The sequence below is a fragment of the Sorex fumeus genome, unplaced genomic scaffold (genome assembly GCF_029834395.1).
Source record: "Sorex fumeus unplaced genomic scaffold, SorFum_2.1 ptg000028l, whole genome shotgun sequence".
Classification (NCBI taxonomy): Eukaryota; Metazoa; Chordata; class Mammalia; order Eulipotyphla; family Soricidae; genus Sorex; species Sorex fumeus.
The window spans coordinates 15,885,037-15,900,251 of NW_026606085.1; the positions used below are offsets into that span (position 1 = coordinate 15,885,037).

At 45.7% G+C, this 15,215-nt stretch overlaps 1 protein-coding gene across 1 annotated transcript; it reads left to right on the top strand.

Annotated features, from left to right (window-relative positions):
- Positions 1-1,557: 1,557 nt before the first annotated feature.
- Positions 1,558-2,499, top strand: LOC130024437 (putative olfactory receptor 10D4). Its single transcript, XM_056115189.1, has one exon. The coding sequence runs from the start codon at positions 1,558-1,560 to the stop codon at positions 2,497-2,499; it is 942 nt and encodes a 313-aa protein (XP_055971164.1).
- The last annotated feature ends 12,716 nt before the right edge of the window (positions 2,500-15,215 follow it).

Consider the following 15,215-nt stretch of genomic DNA (forward strand, 5'->3'; position numbering starts at 1 on the left):
TGTGACCCAGTCACGGAAATCAGATTTGAATCTGGAACTGAGACACACAGAAGCACAAAGAGCAGCTGAGGTGGAACCAGTCGATGGCCGAGGCTGACTCAGCCAATCCTGAGCTGCCTCATTCTCACTCTTTATGTCCATTTTTTTTCAATTCTCTTAACTATTCCAGTAATTTACTGCTGTTTACAATTAGTCAACCCTGTAAATCCAGAAGAATTTATTTGTAAACACACATATAAAAAATAGCAAACATCAAAACATATAAACACACAGTGGTCTATGGGCCAATAGCTGAAAACCATTCCACTGGGGTATATTTTACAAAGGAAATTATGAGCTCATCTTCAATCAGGTTCCTCTTCTTCTCTCCCTTTCTTCCTCTCCCTCTCCCCTCTTGTTCCCTCCTTGCTCCTTTGGAAGTTCCAATTATTCCAGTTGTTAATTGATCCCTTGCTTGTTCTTAACCTGGGGAAAGAATACCCAGAGGAAGTTTATTTCAAATCTCATGTGTTTGGAAACTGCAGCTCCTGGAGGTGGAGCAGAGATCGCCTTAAGGGAGTCGAAGTATACTTTTATTTGAAAGCAGCTGAGAAAGAGAATTTAGGGTCTCATCTGCAGGCTTTCAGGCAGATGGGGACGTAGGCAGAGTGCAGCAGGGTGCCCCTTCCCTGCATGGGAGAAGGAGCCCTCATTAGCATCAGTGACGTCCCCTACCCAACTCATCTTTGGGACATGTGAGTGCCCAAGGTTCACCCCTCTTAACTTGTCTCTACACATACACACACACACACACACACACACACACACACACACGGGTTAAGAGACAAGACCCTGGGCAACAGAATTCACGGTTTAATCTGTAACTTAAGGATCTCACTGTTGGGAAAGTTAAAACAGGTCAGAAAAAAAATGTCAGGGTTTGGAAATTAGGAAGGAGTTTCTATCGATGTCTCCCGCTGTCGTCAAACCAGGTTTCTGCTTAACCCGGATCTGTTAGTCACACGGAGACTTTGCAGACTGAAAGGTAAACCTCCCATCACAGTTCCAAATCTGCAGCCCGCAGGCTTACTGGTGCCTCTTTTGTGCAGGAAGAGCTACCTCTGGCTCTTCTTTCAGCCTCATGGCTGCCCTGGGGAGGCAATGGGGAATGATGCTGTATCGCTGGTTTGCAAGCCTTCTGGGATCACAAATAGTTTGGGGGGAGTTGATGCAGCCTGTCTTAGATAAGTAGGAGACTTAGAATGTGTCTGTCATAAAGGCCTGGACTCTTTCTATCTATTGCTTTAGAATAATCACCAAGTGGGTTTTGGAACTTGTGGGATTTAATGGTGTCTTTGAAGAAGGTGAGCAAGAGAGACCGGTGGAGACAGGATGCAGGAGAAGTTACTACAGAGGGAGAGAAGCAGGTGACTCCAACAGCTGTCAAGGAGCACTCACCCGCAGTCACCCAGAGAACTAAACTGCCCCTGCCTTGGCATTTCACTGCCTTGGCCAATGCGTGCAGAATCAGTTGAATCCCGGCTCTCTTTTCACAGGCTCTGTAGAGCTACTTCTCTTATGAGCATGAGGAACCGCACAGTGGTGAGGGAGTTTATCCTACTGGGCATTCCTGAGACCGAGGGCCTCGAGACCATCCTGCTGCTCCTTTTCTCATCCTTGTACGTGTGGACTCTCTTGGGGAATGCGCTCATCCTCACAGCCATCCTCTCCTCCTCTCGGCTGCACACGCCCATGTACTTCTTCCTGGGAAACCTCTCTGTGTTTGACCTGGGTTTCTCCTCCACAACGGCACCCAAGATGCTGGTTTACCTTTCCGGGCAGAGCCGGAGGATCTCCCTTGAGGGCTGCGTCTCCCAGCTCTTCTTCTACCATTTCCTGGGCTGTACCGAGTGCTTCCTGTACACCGTGATGGCCTACGACCGCTTCGTGGCCATCTGTCACCCTCTGCGCTACACGGTCATCATGAGCCACCGGGTCTGCTCGGTCTTGGCCACAGGGACCTGGATGGGTGGCTGCGTTCATGCCATTATCCTAACCTCCCTCACCTTCCAGTTAGCCTACTGTGGCTCCAATGAGGTGGGCTACTACTTCTGTGACATCCCTGCCGTCTTATCTCTCGCCTGTGGAGACACGTCTTTGGCACAGAGGGTAAGCTTTACAAATGTGGGGATCCTCTCTCTCATCTGCTTTGGGCTCATCCTCGTGTCCTACACCCGCATCGGGATCGCCATCTCCAAAATGCGCTCGGCAGAGGGCCGCCAGCGCGCCCTCTCCACCTGCAGTGCCCACATCACTGCCATTCTCTGTGCCTACGGGCCCGTGATCATCATCTATCTGCAGCCCCATCCCAGTGCCCTGCTGGGCGCCATTGTTCAGATACTGAATAATCTTGTCACCCCAATGTTGAACCCACTGATCTACAGCCTGAGGAATAAAGATGTCAAATCAGCCTTAAGGAATGTATTTCCTAAGAAAAGTTTTGCCCGGGAGAATAAATGAGAACACCAAAAATTCTTGCTGGATTCCATTTCTTAGGAATCGCTTCCAAAGCCTGATGAAACTAAATGGACTTTGAGTCAATTTACCGGTGAAACTTTCTATTTTAAAATGACTCTTGCATTTTTTCCTATGTAGTGATGAGCATAACTGAATTAATTATTTCACTACATGAATGAATAATTCTTATGTTGCCAAAATTCTCTCTCCACACCACCACCATTCTAGACAGTAACTGGTTCCTTACATTTTTTTAGAGTTATGAGAACACATTTTTTTTCTCAAAATCTCAGTTAAAGGTACATTCATATAAATCAGGAGAAAGAACAGAAAGAGAAATTTTCAAGTCCAGGTTAATACCATCTTCCTTTGGTATTCAAATATTTTTCTTGCAGACCCCAGAAGGTCTATGATCTTGAGTCAGTTTTTCATTCGCCCCTAAAAGAATCCACTTTAGCTTTGTAAAAGATAGCTCCAAACTATGGGGGCCAGAGAAATAGTACAGGAAGTAAGGTGGTGCTCACCTTGCATGTGGTTGACCTGGGTTAGAGTCCCAGCACACCATATAGTCCTCCAATCTCTGCCAGGAATGATCCCTGAGCACAGACCCAGGACTAAGCCCTGAGCACAGCTGGTAGCTCCCCAAAAAAACTGATCGAGTTTAATTATTACATTAAAAATCAGAACATTGATCTACCTTTGTTTGTTACACATTAGAATTTCCATTTAAATTGAGAATGCAGTCATTTTTTTTGTCTGTAGAAAATAATATATTTCTTTTCTTCTAATGAAACATATATGTATATATGTATATATGTATATATGTATATGTATATATATACATATATATATACTATTGATTCTTCTCATCTTTTTTGGTCCATAATGACAAAGGAAATGATTTGAAAATTTTACTTGTAGAAACTGTGTTTGAATTTTATTTCTAATATATTCTTGTTCTTCTTTTCCTGATCGTGTTCTTTTCTTTTGTGTTTGACCCAGTAGCTGTTTGTGATTTTCCTTGTAAGTCACATGAAGTCCTTTACCATAAGGAGACAGCCTGCCTTCTGCCCCACCCCCATTCCCTGGCCCCCTGGTCTCCTGCTGAGCACCCACCCTGGAGGTACTAGTTCTCACAGACTTTGGGGCTGGCACAGTACTTGGGTTGAGATTCTAATCTGTACCAGGTCTTTTTTTTGCGGGGGGGAGGGGGGGTCAGGGGGAAGGATGACTATATGGAAGGAACTTGCTTTTGTTTCCAATGTTTTCGGAACTGAGAAACACTGTAGCACTGTTCTCCCATTGTTCATCAATTTGCTCAAGCAGGCCCAGTAACATCTCCATTGTGAGACTTGTTGTTACTGTGTTTGGCATATCGAATACATCACGGGTAGCTTGCCGGACTCTCTGAGCAGGGCGGAGAAATCAAACCCAGCTCTGCCAGGCCGGCTACGCACAAGGCAAACACCCTACCGCTATGCTATCGCTCCAGCCCAGGGACTGAGTAAGTTTTGTAAAAGTGATATAATTCCCCTAAGGAAAAGCAGAGATCAGTTTTTAAAATCCTCCAAGTTATAGCAATTTCAATTTGGGAGAATCAAAGAGGCTAGACCAAGTTCCATCAGGAAAGAACACAGAAATAAGTCAAAGATGAAAGAAGCATGAACTGCACGAGGGGCCAAAGCCTTAGAATCTAATGCATATGCAATCTCTGGAGGAAATCCGGGGCTCTTGGGATTTACTCTACAATATGCAAGGACATTTTATTTTTATATCAGACTTAGTTTCTTTCTGAAATTCTACTGAGACATGTTGAACTCAGAATTTACATTCATAGGTGGTTTAATTTAATTAGCACTGTATTTTCTGGGCACATTTTGCACCCTCTGCTCTACTTAAAAAAATGTGACCAGACATAATTCTCGTTGAGAAATGGATTAGACCTTGCAACCTGGATGAAAGTGTGGCACATCCTGGATATTCAAATTAACTTTGGTTTCCTAGATACCAGCAATGGTCCAGGCAGCTGTCTAGGTTGCCTAGCAACCAGTAGACTGAGTCCTTCCTGCTTCCACAGCAGAAGGCTCGGGTAGGTCAGGAGACAGCAGCTTCCCACACATCCAACTCCAGCTCCGTTGGTGATAAGGAACATTTTCTTTTGACACTCATTTAAGGATGTTTATTCATCTGTTCTTGGTACTCTGAGATGAGAACGTGGGCAAAAAGGCTACTTATTAGGTTTTCTTGATAAATATCATTGAAGATGGATGCTGGAGAGAGCACCCATAGTACAGCAGGTAGGGCATTTGCCTTGCACATGGCCAACTCAGGTTCGATCCCTGGCATCCCATATGGTCCCCCGAGCACCGCCAGGAGTAATACTGAGTACAGAGCCAGGAGTAACCCCTGTGCATCGTCAGGTGTGACTCCTCCCGCAAAAATAAAAGATCGTTGAAACTACTCTGTCATGGGGTTGTTATGATGTCACACACAACACACGTTGTTTATAGATCAACTGATGGATGTCTGAAGTAGGGTCCAATGTGTTTGTTTCCAAATCTTCTGCCCTCGGGGTCAGAATGTAACTCGGTATTAAAGTGCACGCCTGAGTCAGGAAGCCTAAGTGTTCATTCCCACACAATGCACAAAAAAAGCAAACCAACTAAAAGAAATATTCTTCCTAGCCTCAGAATACAGCAAACACTCTCCGAGCCTGTGTCAAGCTGTACTTGATGCTGAGCAAATGACAGAGAATAATATTTGGGCCACCATTTGCTCTTTTCTGTTCTGTTCTACTGTCCTGGTGAGTCACCCCCTGTGGTATGGGACGGGTCTAGGGTTTAGGGCTTCCCCTGAGAAGAGTGGCAGTGCTGGGAATGACCTTTTTTTCTTGCTGTTGACCTTGGCCCCAGCTCTGTCCAACAACTTCTACCTCAATTCTGCTACTGCCTTGCAGGGCCTTTCTACTTGCCAAACGGGATGCTTCCTGACTCATGAACCATTTAGCCAGTCCAGTTAGAGCTCTACCTTCATGAACTTAGTTCTGTCACATTTATTATCATGATGGCTTCTGTCAATTCAGAAATGTTTGCTTTCACATGAGAGATTTGGGAAGGTCGGCAACGGTGTTGTAACGAAGAAAGGGGGAGGTATTGGGCTAATATTGTTCAGTCAGAGGCGCTGAAACAAGGAAATTGAATAAAGAGGAGGATCACGGATTGCTTAGATCCTGTGCCAAAGGTAGAGCTTCCTGAGATCTCAGTCTCCTTTTCTACCATCCTATGGTATACACTTCTAAGAGAAACAAAGAAGTTACATAAAGAACATCAAGACATCAAGGCATACATTGTTTTGCTATGTCTGCAAGTCAAATAGTTACAACCTGAAAGGGATACAAAGCCAAGTATCCTGGTGCCATGGGTTACCACCTCAAGCACCTGGGGTCTGCATATCAAAGACAAGCTAGGTCTGGGATCTGTGGGAACAGGAAGAAGGACTCTTCTGTTCTACTAAGTGTTAGGCTGTTACTAAAGGCAGCTTAAAGAAAGAGACGTTAACCCTCTCCAAAACAGTTTGAACACAAAAGTCAGAAGCTCTTTACTTGGTGTTCCCTTCTCTATCTGAGTTGCCCTCTCCCCCAGCATCTGCTGCCAGCTTCCAAGCCGTGGAGCAGACCTCCTGGTACTTATCTCAACTATTCTTGGATGTTTGTCTCCCATTCTGTTACTTTATATTCCCCAGATGAGTGCAGACTTTCTATGTCTATCCCTCTCTTTCTGACTCATTTCATTTAGCATGATACTTTCCGTGTAGAACCACTTGTATGCAAATTTCATGACATCATCTTTTCTAACAGCTGCATAGTATTCCATTGTGTAGATTTACCAAAATTTCTTTAACCAGTCATCTGTTCTCGGGCATTGGGTTTGTTAGGGTGCAGATAGAGATCTCCTTTTAACAACAAAGAGACTCCAGAGACTGCAAACAGCAAACAGGGTTTATTGTAAGACTGGCTAGCCAGGATCGAGTAACCTATGCAGACATGCAGGTCCAGCAGGTTGGGCAAGACCCAGAGCTTCTTCAAAGGAGATCTTATATATGCCTTCATCAGCCGTTACAGCAGAGCCCGCGCATTTAATAGCCAGTAGGAGCTGTAACAACACATACTTACCTAACCAATCCATTTAAAAGTACATCACTCCTTAGCCTATAGATTCAAAAGTTAGTTAGCATTTGCATATAGCATCATTGTGGCTAGCGGGTATCTCATAACTTGTAACTCATAACAGACATCTGGTTATCTTCAATGTCTACCCAGCTCCAAGTGATTTACAGCTTAGGACACCTGAATCCGCGTGGGGGCAGATAAGGGAAGACTTACAAGCAGAGGGGCAGATAAGAAAGTGTTAACTGTGGAGGCAGGATATACACTTGGGGCTCTTCTAGGGAGGGGAAAATAAGGAAGAGTTACTAATTAACAGATCTTAGCTCTGGAATTTCCCTGGGGTCCCAAGGGACTTTACAGGTTTTTTCCAGATTTTGGCTATTGTGAACAGTGCAGCAATGAACAAAGAAGTGCAGATGTCATTTCGACTATACTTTTCTACCTCTCCAGGATATATTCCCGGGAGTGGTATTGCTGGGTCAAATGGGAGCTCAATTTCTAATTTTTTGAGAATCGTTCATACTATTTTCCAAAAGGGCTGAACCAGTCAGCATTTCCACCAGCAGTGAAGGAGAGTCCCTTTCTCCCCACATCTGCACCAACACAGGTTGCTTTTGTTCTTTTGGATGTGGGCCAGTCTCTGTGGTTTGAGATGATATCTTATTGTTGTTTTGATCTGCATCTCCCTGATGATTAGTGATGCAGGGTATTTTCTCATGTGCCTTTTAGCCATTCGGATTTCTTCTTTGACAAAGGGTGTTTGGAGGACTTGCTCAAGATGCAAGATGCGTGCGTGCTGAAAGTAGACTATAGACTGAACACGATGGCCACTCAATACCTCTATTGCAAACCACAACACCCCAAAGACAGAGAAAAAGGGAATGTCCTGCCACAGAGGTGGGGTGGGGTGGGGGAGATGGGGTGGGGGGTGAGGGGATACTGGGTTCATTGGTGTGAAAAGAGCTAGGAAGGCTAGGAAGGAGTTCATTAACTTGCAAAATTGCTTTCTGTAAACAGTTCAGCAACCTTGAGATACAAAATTGGATTGAACCCAGTAGATGTGTAAGGTATGGGTTAGACATAACTATTTAAAGATAGATAGAGTGTTTTGACCATTCTGGAAACTGAAACTATGTGACGGGGTCAAGGTGTTTGAATCGAGATACTGCAAGAAAAACTGTAAGGAACCTAGCAAAACATGCATGTGAAAAATATGTGGGAAAAATATGTGGTCTTTGTTCTCAAACTGTATAAAAGATGACCTGTTTCTGAGTTCGGGGCTCTCAGCCTCTGCCCGCTCTTGGGTATGTTGCAGAGCCCCAGCATGCTGGCTTGAATAAAACCTCGCTTGAATTCCTGCAGGAACTTTGTCTGTCTGGTCTCTCCATGCCTCCCAGGGCTAGGGAACTCCTGACCCCAACAGGTGGTGGAGAATGGGCACTGGTGGAGGGATGGGTACTCGATCATTATATAACTGAAACCCAAGCATGAAAGTTTGTAAGCCTACAACTGTACCTCATAGTGTTAATAAAAAAAAAAAATTTTTTTTTAAGTCAAAAACTTACCCATTTTCATGGGGTCCATAGTCCTGCCCGTTTGTGGGTCAGTCTCCATGGACTCATCCCAACAGTCTGGTTGGGCACCAACAGTCCTGCCTGCCAGGAGGGACCTCAGAGACAAACAACTTCCCTCCAGCAGCACACAGAAACACTTTAGCGAAAGGTGCCCGGGGTGGCTCTGAGCCCCCTGAGTTGGTCACTGGGATTCTCTGTTGGTTTACTGTGTCCGCAGCTGCAGGGACACTGAGAGCAAGGTCCAAGGCTATGAAGGGCCCACCTGATCAGCCAGGTCTGGGCTGAGGAACCTCAGGCAGGTGCCTGGGCTCTGCTGTGCCCAGATGTTGGATGACAGCTCTGGAGGCTGGTGCCAGGATGGGGGACTCGAGTCACTCAGCAGAGGGCCCCTCTCCCGCACCCTGGCAGAGCCAGCAGGGTTGGCACTGAATGCACAGTGTGCTGTGATTGCAGTTATCAGACTGTGACGTCCTTCCAGCCCTACCCAATGGAAGAGCCCACTGGCTTCTGTCCAGGGACCCATAATGAGAGAGCCTGGAGTCTCCGTGGAAGGTTCGGAGGGTGAAATGCCAAGCTCAGCGGGAGGGCAGACACCACACAGTGCTGGGGACCAAGGCCAAGATGAGGATGGACAAGGGATTAGGTAAGGTCCTTCCCTGGACCAGCACACCTGAGGGGGAGAGGGAGGAAGTGGGGCCACACAGCGCCAGGACACAGAGAAAGAACAACTTCAAGATAAGCCATGCCCTCATTCCCTTTCCTTTTGTTAGGGTCTGAGAATGGAAGACGCCCTCCCCGGTGCCGCACAAGAGTCCAGCCAGTAATGAAAGTTACACACAGAGTTTATTCGAGCCAGATAGCTGGGGTCGAGCCTTCAGACACTCAGGTCGAGGCAAGACCCTGTATCAAAGGAAGCTTCAATTGCTGTTTGTGTCACTCTTTGCACTTCTGTAGGTTTTATATTTCAGAGAAAAACCATGCTGGTCAGTTCTCCAACTGGGTCACCCAGAGGTGCCATTTCACTTATCCCAGGATGTTCTAGTGGTTTCTCACCCCTCTTCTCAGCACCCGCCCCCCTCCCCCAGATATCCTCAGGTATCTGCTACTGCAGGCTGTGGGGACTTTCCAGGCCTTGGCTCCTCAGGAGCCAACATCTTAATTCTTATCACACACTCAAGAGATTGTGAGCAGAATCTTTCTGGGTAAGCAAGATTGCCTCCAGGGAAGAAAAGACGAAAAATCAGATACTGTTCATGCTAAGCGAAATGAGTCAGAAAGAGAGAGAGATAGAAAGATTGCATTCATCTGGGGAACATAAAGTAACAAAATAGGAGACTGACACCCAAGAGTGGCCGAGATTAGTAGCAGGAGGTTTGCTCCATGGCTTGGAGGCCAGCCACACATGCTAGGGGAAAGGGGAGCTCAGATAGAGAAGGGAGCACCAAGTAAAGGGTGTTGGGAGGATCCTCCCAGGATGGGAGAAGCATGCTGAAAGTAGACTATAGACCAAACATGATTGCCACTCAATGCCTCTTTTGCAAATCACAATACTCAAAAGGAGAGAAAGGACAAAAGGGAATGCCCTGCCACAGAGGCGGGGGGGGGGGGGGGGGGGGGGCGGGGGGGGAGGGATACTGGGGTTCATGGTGGTGGGAAATGGGCACTGGTGGAGAGATGGGTATTTGATCATTGTATAATTGAAACCCAAGCACAAAAATTTGTAAGTCTACAACTGTACCTCATGGTGTTTCACTAATAAAAATTTTAAAAAAAGAAAAAGAAAAATCAGATCCTGTTAACGACAGTTTTCACATCAACAGTAGCAAATCTCTCTCTCTCTCTCTCTCTCTCACACACACACACACACACACACACACACACACACATCACTTAATTATTGTAGCAAAAACCTATAGGAACGGAATAAGCAGAGATGGTCAGCAGTGGAAACTGTTCTAATCTTACTGCAAAGCCACTAAAAGTCCTCAGAGATAAGTAACAGAAAGATGGAAAGTGAGATATTTTGTCAAACAGGGGCTGTTGAATTGAAATGTGGCCAGGTTCCTCTTATCTCTGGGGAACACAGAGCAGATTACTTCCTGGCGGTTGCTATGGTTTTCAAATCTGGCCGGCTGCAGGCCTCAACTCACTGGCGCCCTCTAGTGTCCACTTCTCACTCCTGCTTGCAGACGCTGCTTTCCTCTTTTCATGTTCTTTTAGATGTGGGGGAGAAACCTGGGACTATCATTCCTAGTATTAGCCCTCTTTTATTTTAATTTTTATTTTACTTTGTTCTCTTCTGGGGAGAGTCCAAAACTATACTGCGGGGATCCTGAGACCATTCCAGGTAGTGCTCAGCCAAGCGGGGTTGGCTGTTTATTGCTGGGACCTCAAGATGTGATGCTCTAATTGAGTATCTTTCCAGGTTACAGCTGGTGGTGCTGGGGTGGAGAGTGGGGACTCCAGGGCTCTGCCTGACGATGCTTAGGGGACCGTGGAGTGCTGGGGATTAAACCAAGTCAGGTGCATCCAAGGCGGACACCCTAACTCCTGTACTTTCTCCCAAACCTCTCTACTCACTTTTATCAATCATCTTCCAATAGTATATTATATGCCTAAAATTCAACTTAATCACTTAATCACTTAACTTCCCGTTAGTCGTCGATTTGCTCTAGCGGGCGCCAGTAACGTCTCCATTTGTCCCTGTCGCGTGTTAGTGTAGCCCAATGGCATCTGTTCGCTCCGGGAACATGAAGGGCCTCAAACCAATCATTCGTGATCTTGACGAAGAAGTCTGACCATCTGGAAGGTGGGCGGCCATGCGGTCTTTTGACATCCCGTGGAATCCAGTCAGTAACAGCTTTAGTCCAGCGGTCGTCTTTAAATCTCATTACGTGACCAGCCCATCTGATTTTCGACACCTTGGCAAATGAGACAGCGTCCCTGATTCTTGATTGTCGATGGATGTCAGAACTCCAGATTCTTTCTCTCATTTGAGTGAAACGTGATATTCCAAGCATAGCTCTTTCAATTCTTCTTTGGGAGACCTGAATAGTGTTCTCATCCTGTTTGCATAGGGCCCAGGTCTCTGAGGCATATGTTAATGCAGGAAGAACAGTGGAATCAAAGAGATGTGCCCGGAGCCAGATGTTCTTCGTCCTCCTAGCTATTTCTTCAATGCTCTTGAAGGCGTTCCAAGCCGCTCTCTTCCTCCTGCGCAGCTCGGGTGCCAGGTCATTTGTCATGTTGACCTCTCGACCTAGGTACACATAGCTGTTGCATTCGGAGATGGTCGTTCCATTGAGAGCGAATGGGGCGTCAGGAACGAGGCTGTTTCTCATAAACATTGTCTTCGTAGGATTCAGCTGTAGTCCTACCTTTCCACACTCACGGTCAAAGTCGGCCAGCATTTGTGCCGCTTGGCTGATGTTTGGTGTTATTAAAACAATGTCATCAGCAAAGCAGAGGTGGTGTAGTTGCCGACCATCTATCTTCACTCCCATTCCTTCCCATTCCAGTCGTCACATGACGTTCTCGAGGGTGGCACTGAAGAGTTTCGGTGAAATGGTATCACCCTGCCGCACCCCTCTCTTGACATCAACGATCACTTCTTTGTAGAATGGTGAGATCCTGGTAGTGAATCCGCAATACGGCTCACGGAGGATCCTGATGTATTGGGCTTGAATGCCCTGATTGGCTAGGGCTTCAATGACCACTTCCATCTCAACAGAATCAAAGGCCTTCTTTAAATCAATGAACGTTAAACAGAGTGGCATCTTGAACTCCCGAGAAACCTCAATGAGTTTGGTTATTGTGTGGATATGGTCGATGGTGCTGAATCCTTTGCGGAACCCGGCTTGCTCGCATGGTTGTCCTTCATCTAGTGTTCTGCCAATCCTATTTAGGATGACTCAAGTGAACAACTTGTAGATGACAGACAATAGGCAGATAGGGCGATAGTTGCCAATGTCATGGATGTCTCCCTTCTTGAACAGTAGTACGGTCCTGCTGGTTTTCCATTGGGACGGAACCTTGCATTCAGACAGGTAGCAAGTGAAGAGCCGAGCCAGTGTATTGATGAGTACTGATGGCAGGTTCTTCAGGTGTTCAGGTCTGACCTTGTCTGGGCCGGGTGCTGTTTGTTTCTTTACCGATGAAATGGCGTGTTGGATTTCGGAAGGGAGAACGTTGGGAACGACATATCCATCCTGTGGAATTTGGTATGTCGGCAAGTGGACATGGCTATCGAAGAGATTTGAGTAGAAGTCATGGATAATTTTCTCCATTGCCATTCTGGAGGATGTGATGGATCCATCAGGATGTCGGAGAGCAGTCATCTTGGTCTTGTAGTGGCGAAGGACCCGCGGGCGTAACGAATACTTTTCCCAGCTTCTGCCGCATCTACCAGTACTTCTGCTCTTCTCTCTTTGAGGTTTTCCTTGATCGCATCTCTGCACTGCTTTGCGAGCTCAGACGTTAGCTTGCGGTTGCCTGAGGTATGCGCCAAACCACGCTGGCGAATTAGCTCAAGAGTTTTCGAAGACAGGCATTTTTTTGTGGCTATCTCTCTCTTGGCGTTCCTCGCACATTCATGGAGGTGCTGAACCAGTCGATCGTATTCCTCGTCAATGTTGTCAACAATGGCATCTTCCCATGTTGCTGCAATAGTGCCAAAGAGTTCCCAGTTGGTGGTCGTTCTGGGAGTTCTCTTTTTGAACTTTGCAGCCCTTTCTCCCCGCTCTGTGAAGTAGAATTTTGCATGAAGGAGACAGTGGTCCGATCCTGTTCGAAATTTTGGGACAACAGCGACATCGGTCAGGCAAAACCGTCGATTGAATATGATGTGGTCTATTTCATTGTGGAATCGTCCACCGGGAGACTCCCATGTCCAACGTTTAGATTCTGCCTTCTGGAACTGTGAGTTACCATGGATGGTCTTGGTCGACATGATGAACTCAGACAGTCTCTCACCCTGTTCGTTCCATTCTAGGCCATGGGTCCTGATGTGAAGTTCTTCAGCTGATCTTCTCGGTCCTATCTTGGCATTAAAATCACCCACGATGATCTTGTAGAAGGTGTGGTCTTCTTTATAGAACTTCTCCAGCTCCATGTAGAACTTCTCGATTTCTCTTTCATCATAATGAGATGTTGGTGCGTAGACAACGAAGATAGAAACTGCAGGCAGTGAGCCACATCTATTCAAATGTAAACGTCCGATTCGGGTTGTTAGGCATTCGAATGAATCAATGCTCTTGACCAAGTTTGTGTTGACAAGGACACCGAGGACTCCCACACCTTTTTTATCGCATGTTCCGAGGAACAATTCTTCTCCAGTGTCGAAAACGGCATGGTGAGATTTGTGCCTTCTTGTCTTGGTCAGACCAATGATTTCGTACTTGATCATTCGCGCTTGTACCATCAGGTCCTCGATGGATGTATCTGATGCTAGCATACGTGCATTGAAAGTACAGACGATCATTTTTGTCTTCCTTCGTTGTGGCAGCCTAGTTCAGCCTTGAGATTTTGATTTTATCGGCCTCTCCTTTCTCATCCTTCTCAGTGCTGCCATGTCAGTGAAGCCTTCAGGGTCAGGTGAATGAGACCAGTTGTAGTTACTGGTTTTGGCATATCGAATACACAATGGATAGCTTGCCAGGCTCTTCCATGCAGGTGGAATACTCTCGGTAGCTTGCCAGTCTTTCCGAGAGGGATAGAGGCTTTTGGGGCGACCTCTAATCACCTTTGTAGGTGTTACCATATTTGAACCCTATCAAATATGGTACGACAATTCCGGAAGATGGGTATTTAGTGTCTTATGATGTGTTTTTTTTTCAGATCGTATAAAATTCAACTATCAATAATTTTGTACATCTCAGTTCTTTAATTACTTTTTTAAAGTAAATGGCTTTAGGGTATGATTGCAACCCATATGCCTTGTGTTAAGTAAGGAGAGACAAATATTGCAAGCCCTTTGTATCAATAAGAAACAAATCAGAATTCAGAATTGTATTCAAATACAAAAATATTTAAGACAACAAGTTATAAACTAACCAATTAAAACTTGAAGTGTTTTAAGCATTAAAAAATAATTTTAGGAGGGGCTGGAGTGATAGTACACCAAGTAGGGTGTTTGCCTTGCACACGGCTGACCTGGGTTTGATCTCCAGCATCCCATATGGTCCTCCAAGCACCACCAGGAGTAATTCCTGAGTGCAGAGTCAAGAGTAACCCCTGAGCAACACTGGGTGTGACACAAAAGGCAGGAAACAAAGGTAATTTTACAGGACATAGATCAATTTCTCTAATATGGTGGGTGTCCAAAAGTCTTCATTACTAAAAATAGCACTTGGAATGATTTTATTGCAGTTACAAACAGAAGTGCATTGATATATTTTTTTCTCTTTTTTTTTTTTGAAAGGTGTGTGGGCACACCAAGCAGTGTTCAGGGCTTAAGCTGACTCTGCGCTCACATATCTTCTGTTGGGAGTTGGAGGAGGCTCCCCAGTATTCGAATGGTACTGGCTGAACAGCTCAGTGCTCCAGCCGAGCCCTGTGCACTGTTCAGTGATTTGATGTCTGAGACCACCAAGACCAAAACCAGCACAGCAGCGCTGGCTATTAGGGGCAGTGGGGTTACCAGGGCAAATACACCCTCCCAGACTCCTACTCTACACATTTTCTTAGATCAGAGATTGTGAATGCTTTCTATTTATCATTTTATCAAGACTTGATAATACAGAATGCTCCTTAATGGCAAAGAGGAAGAAAACCACCCTCCCCATTCTCCTGGATTCCTTATAATGAAGAGGCAAACACACACACACACACACACACACACACACACACACACACACACACTCAAGGCTAAACTCAAAATTTTAGAAAGTTAACACAAAGAGAATCTTAAAACTTAGAACACAGGAAATAAAAACAACAGGGAAAATTTTAGCCAATGGAATATGAGAAATAGGGATTATTTA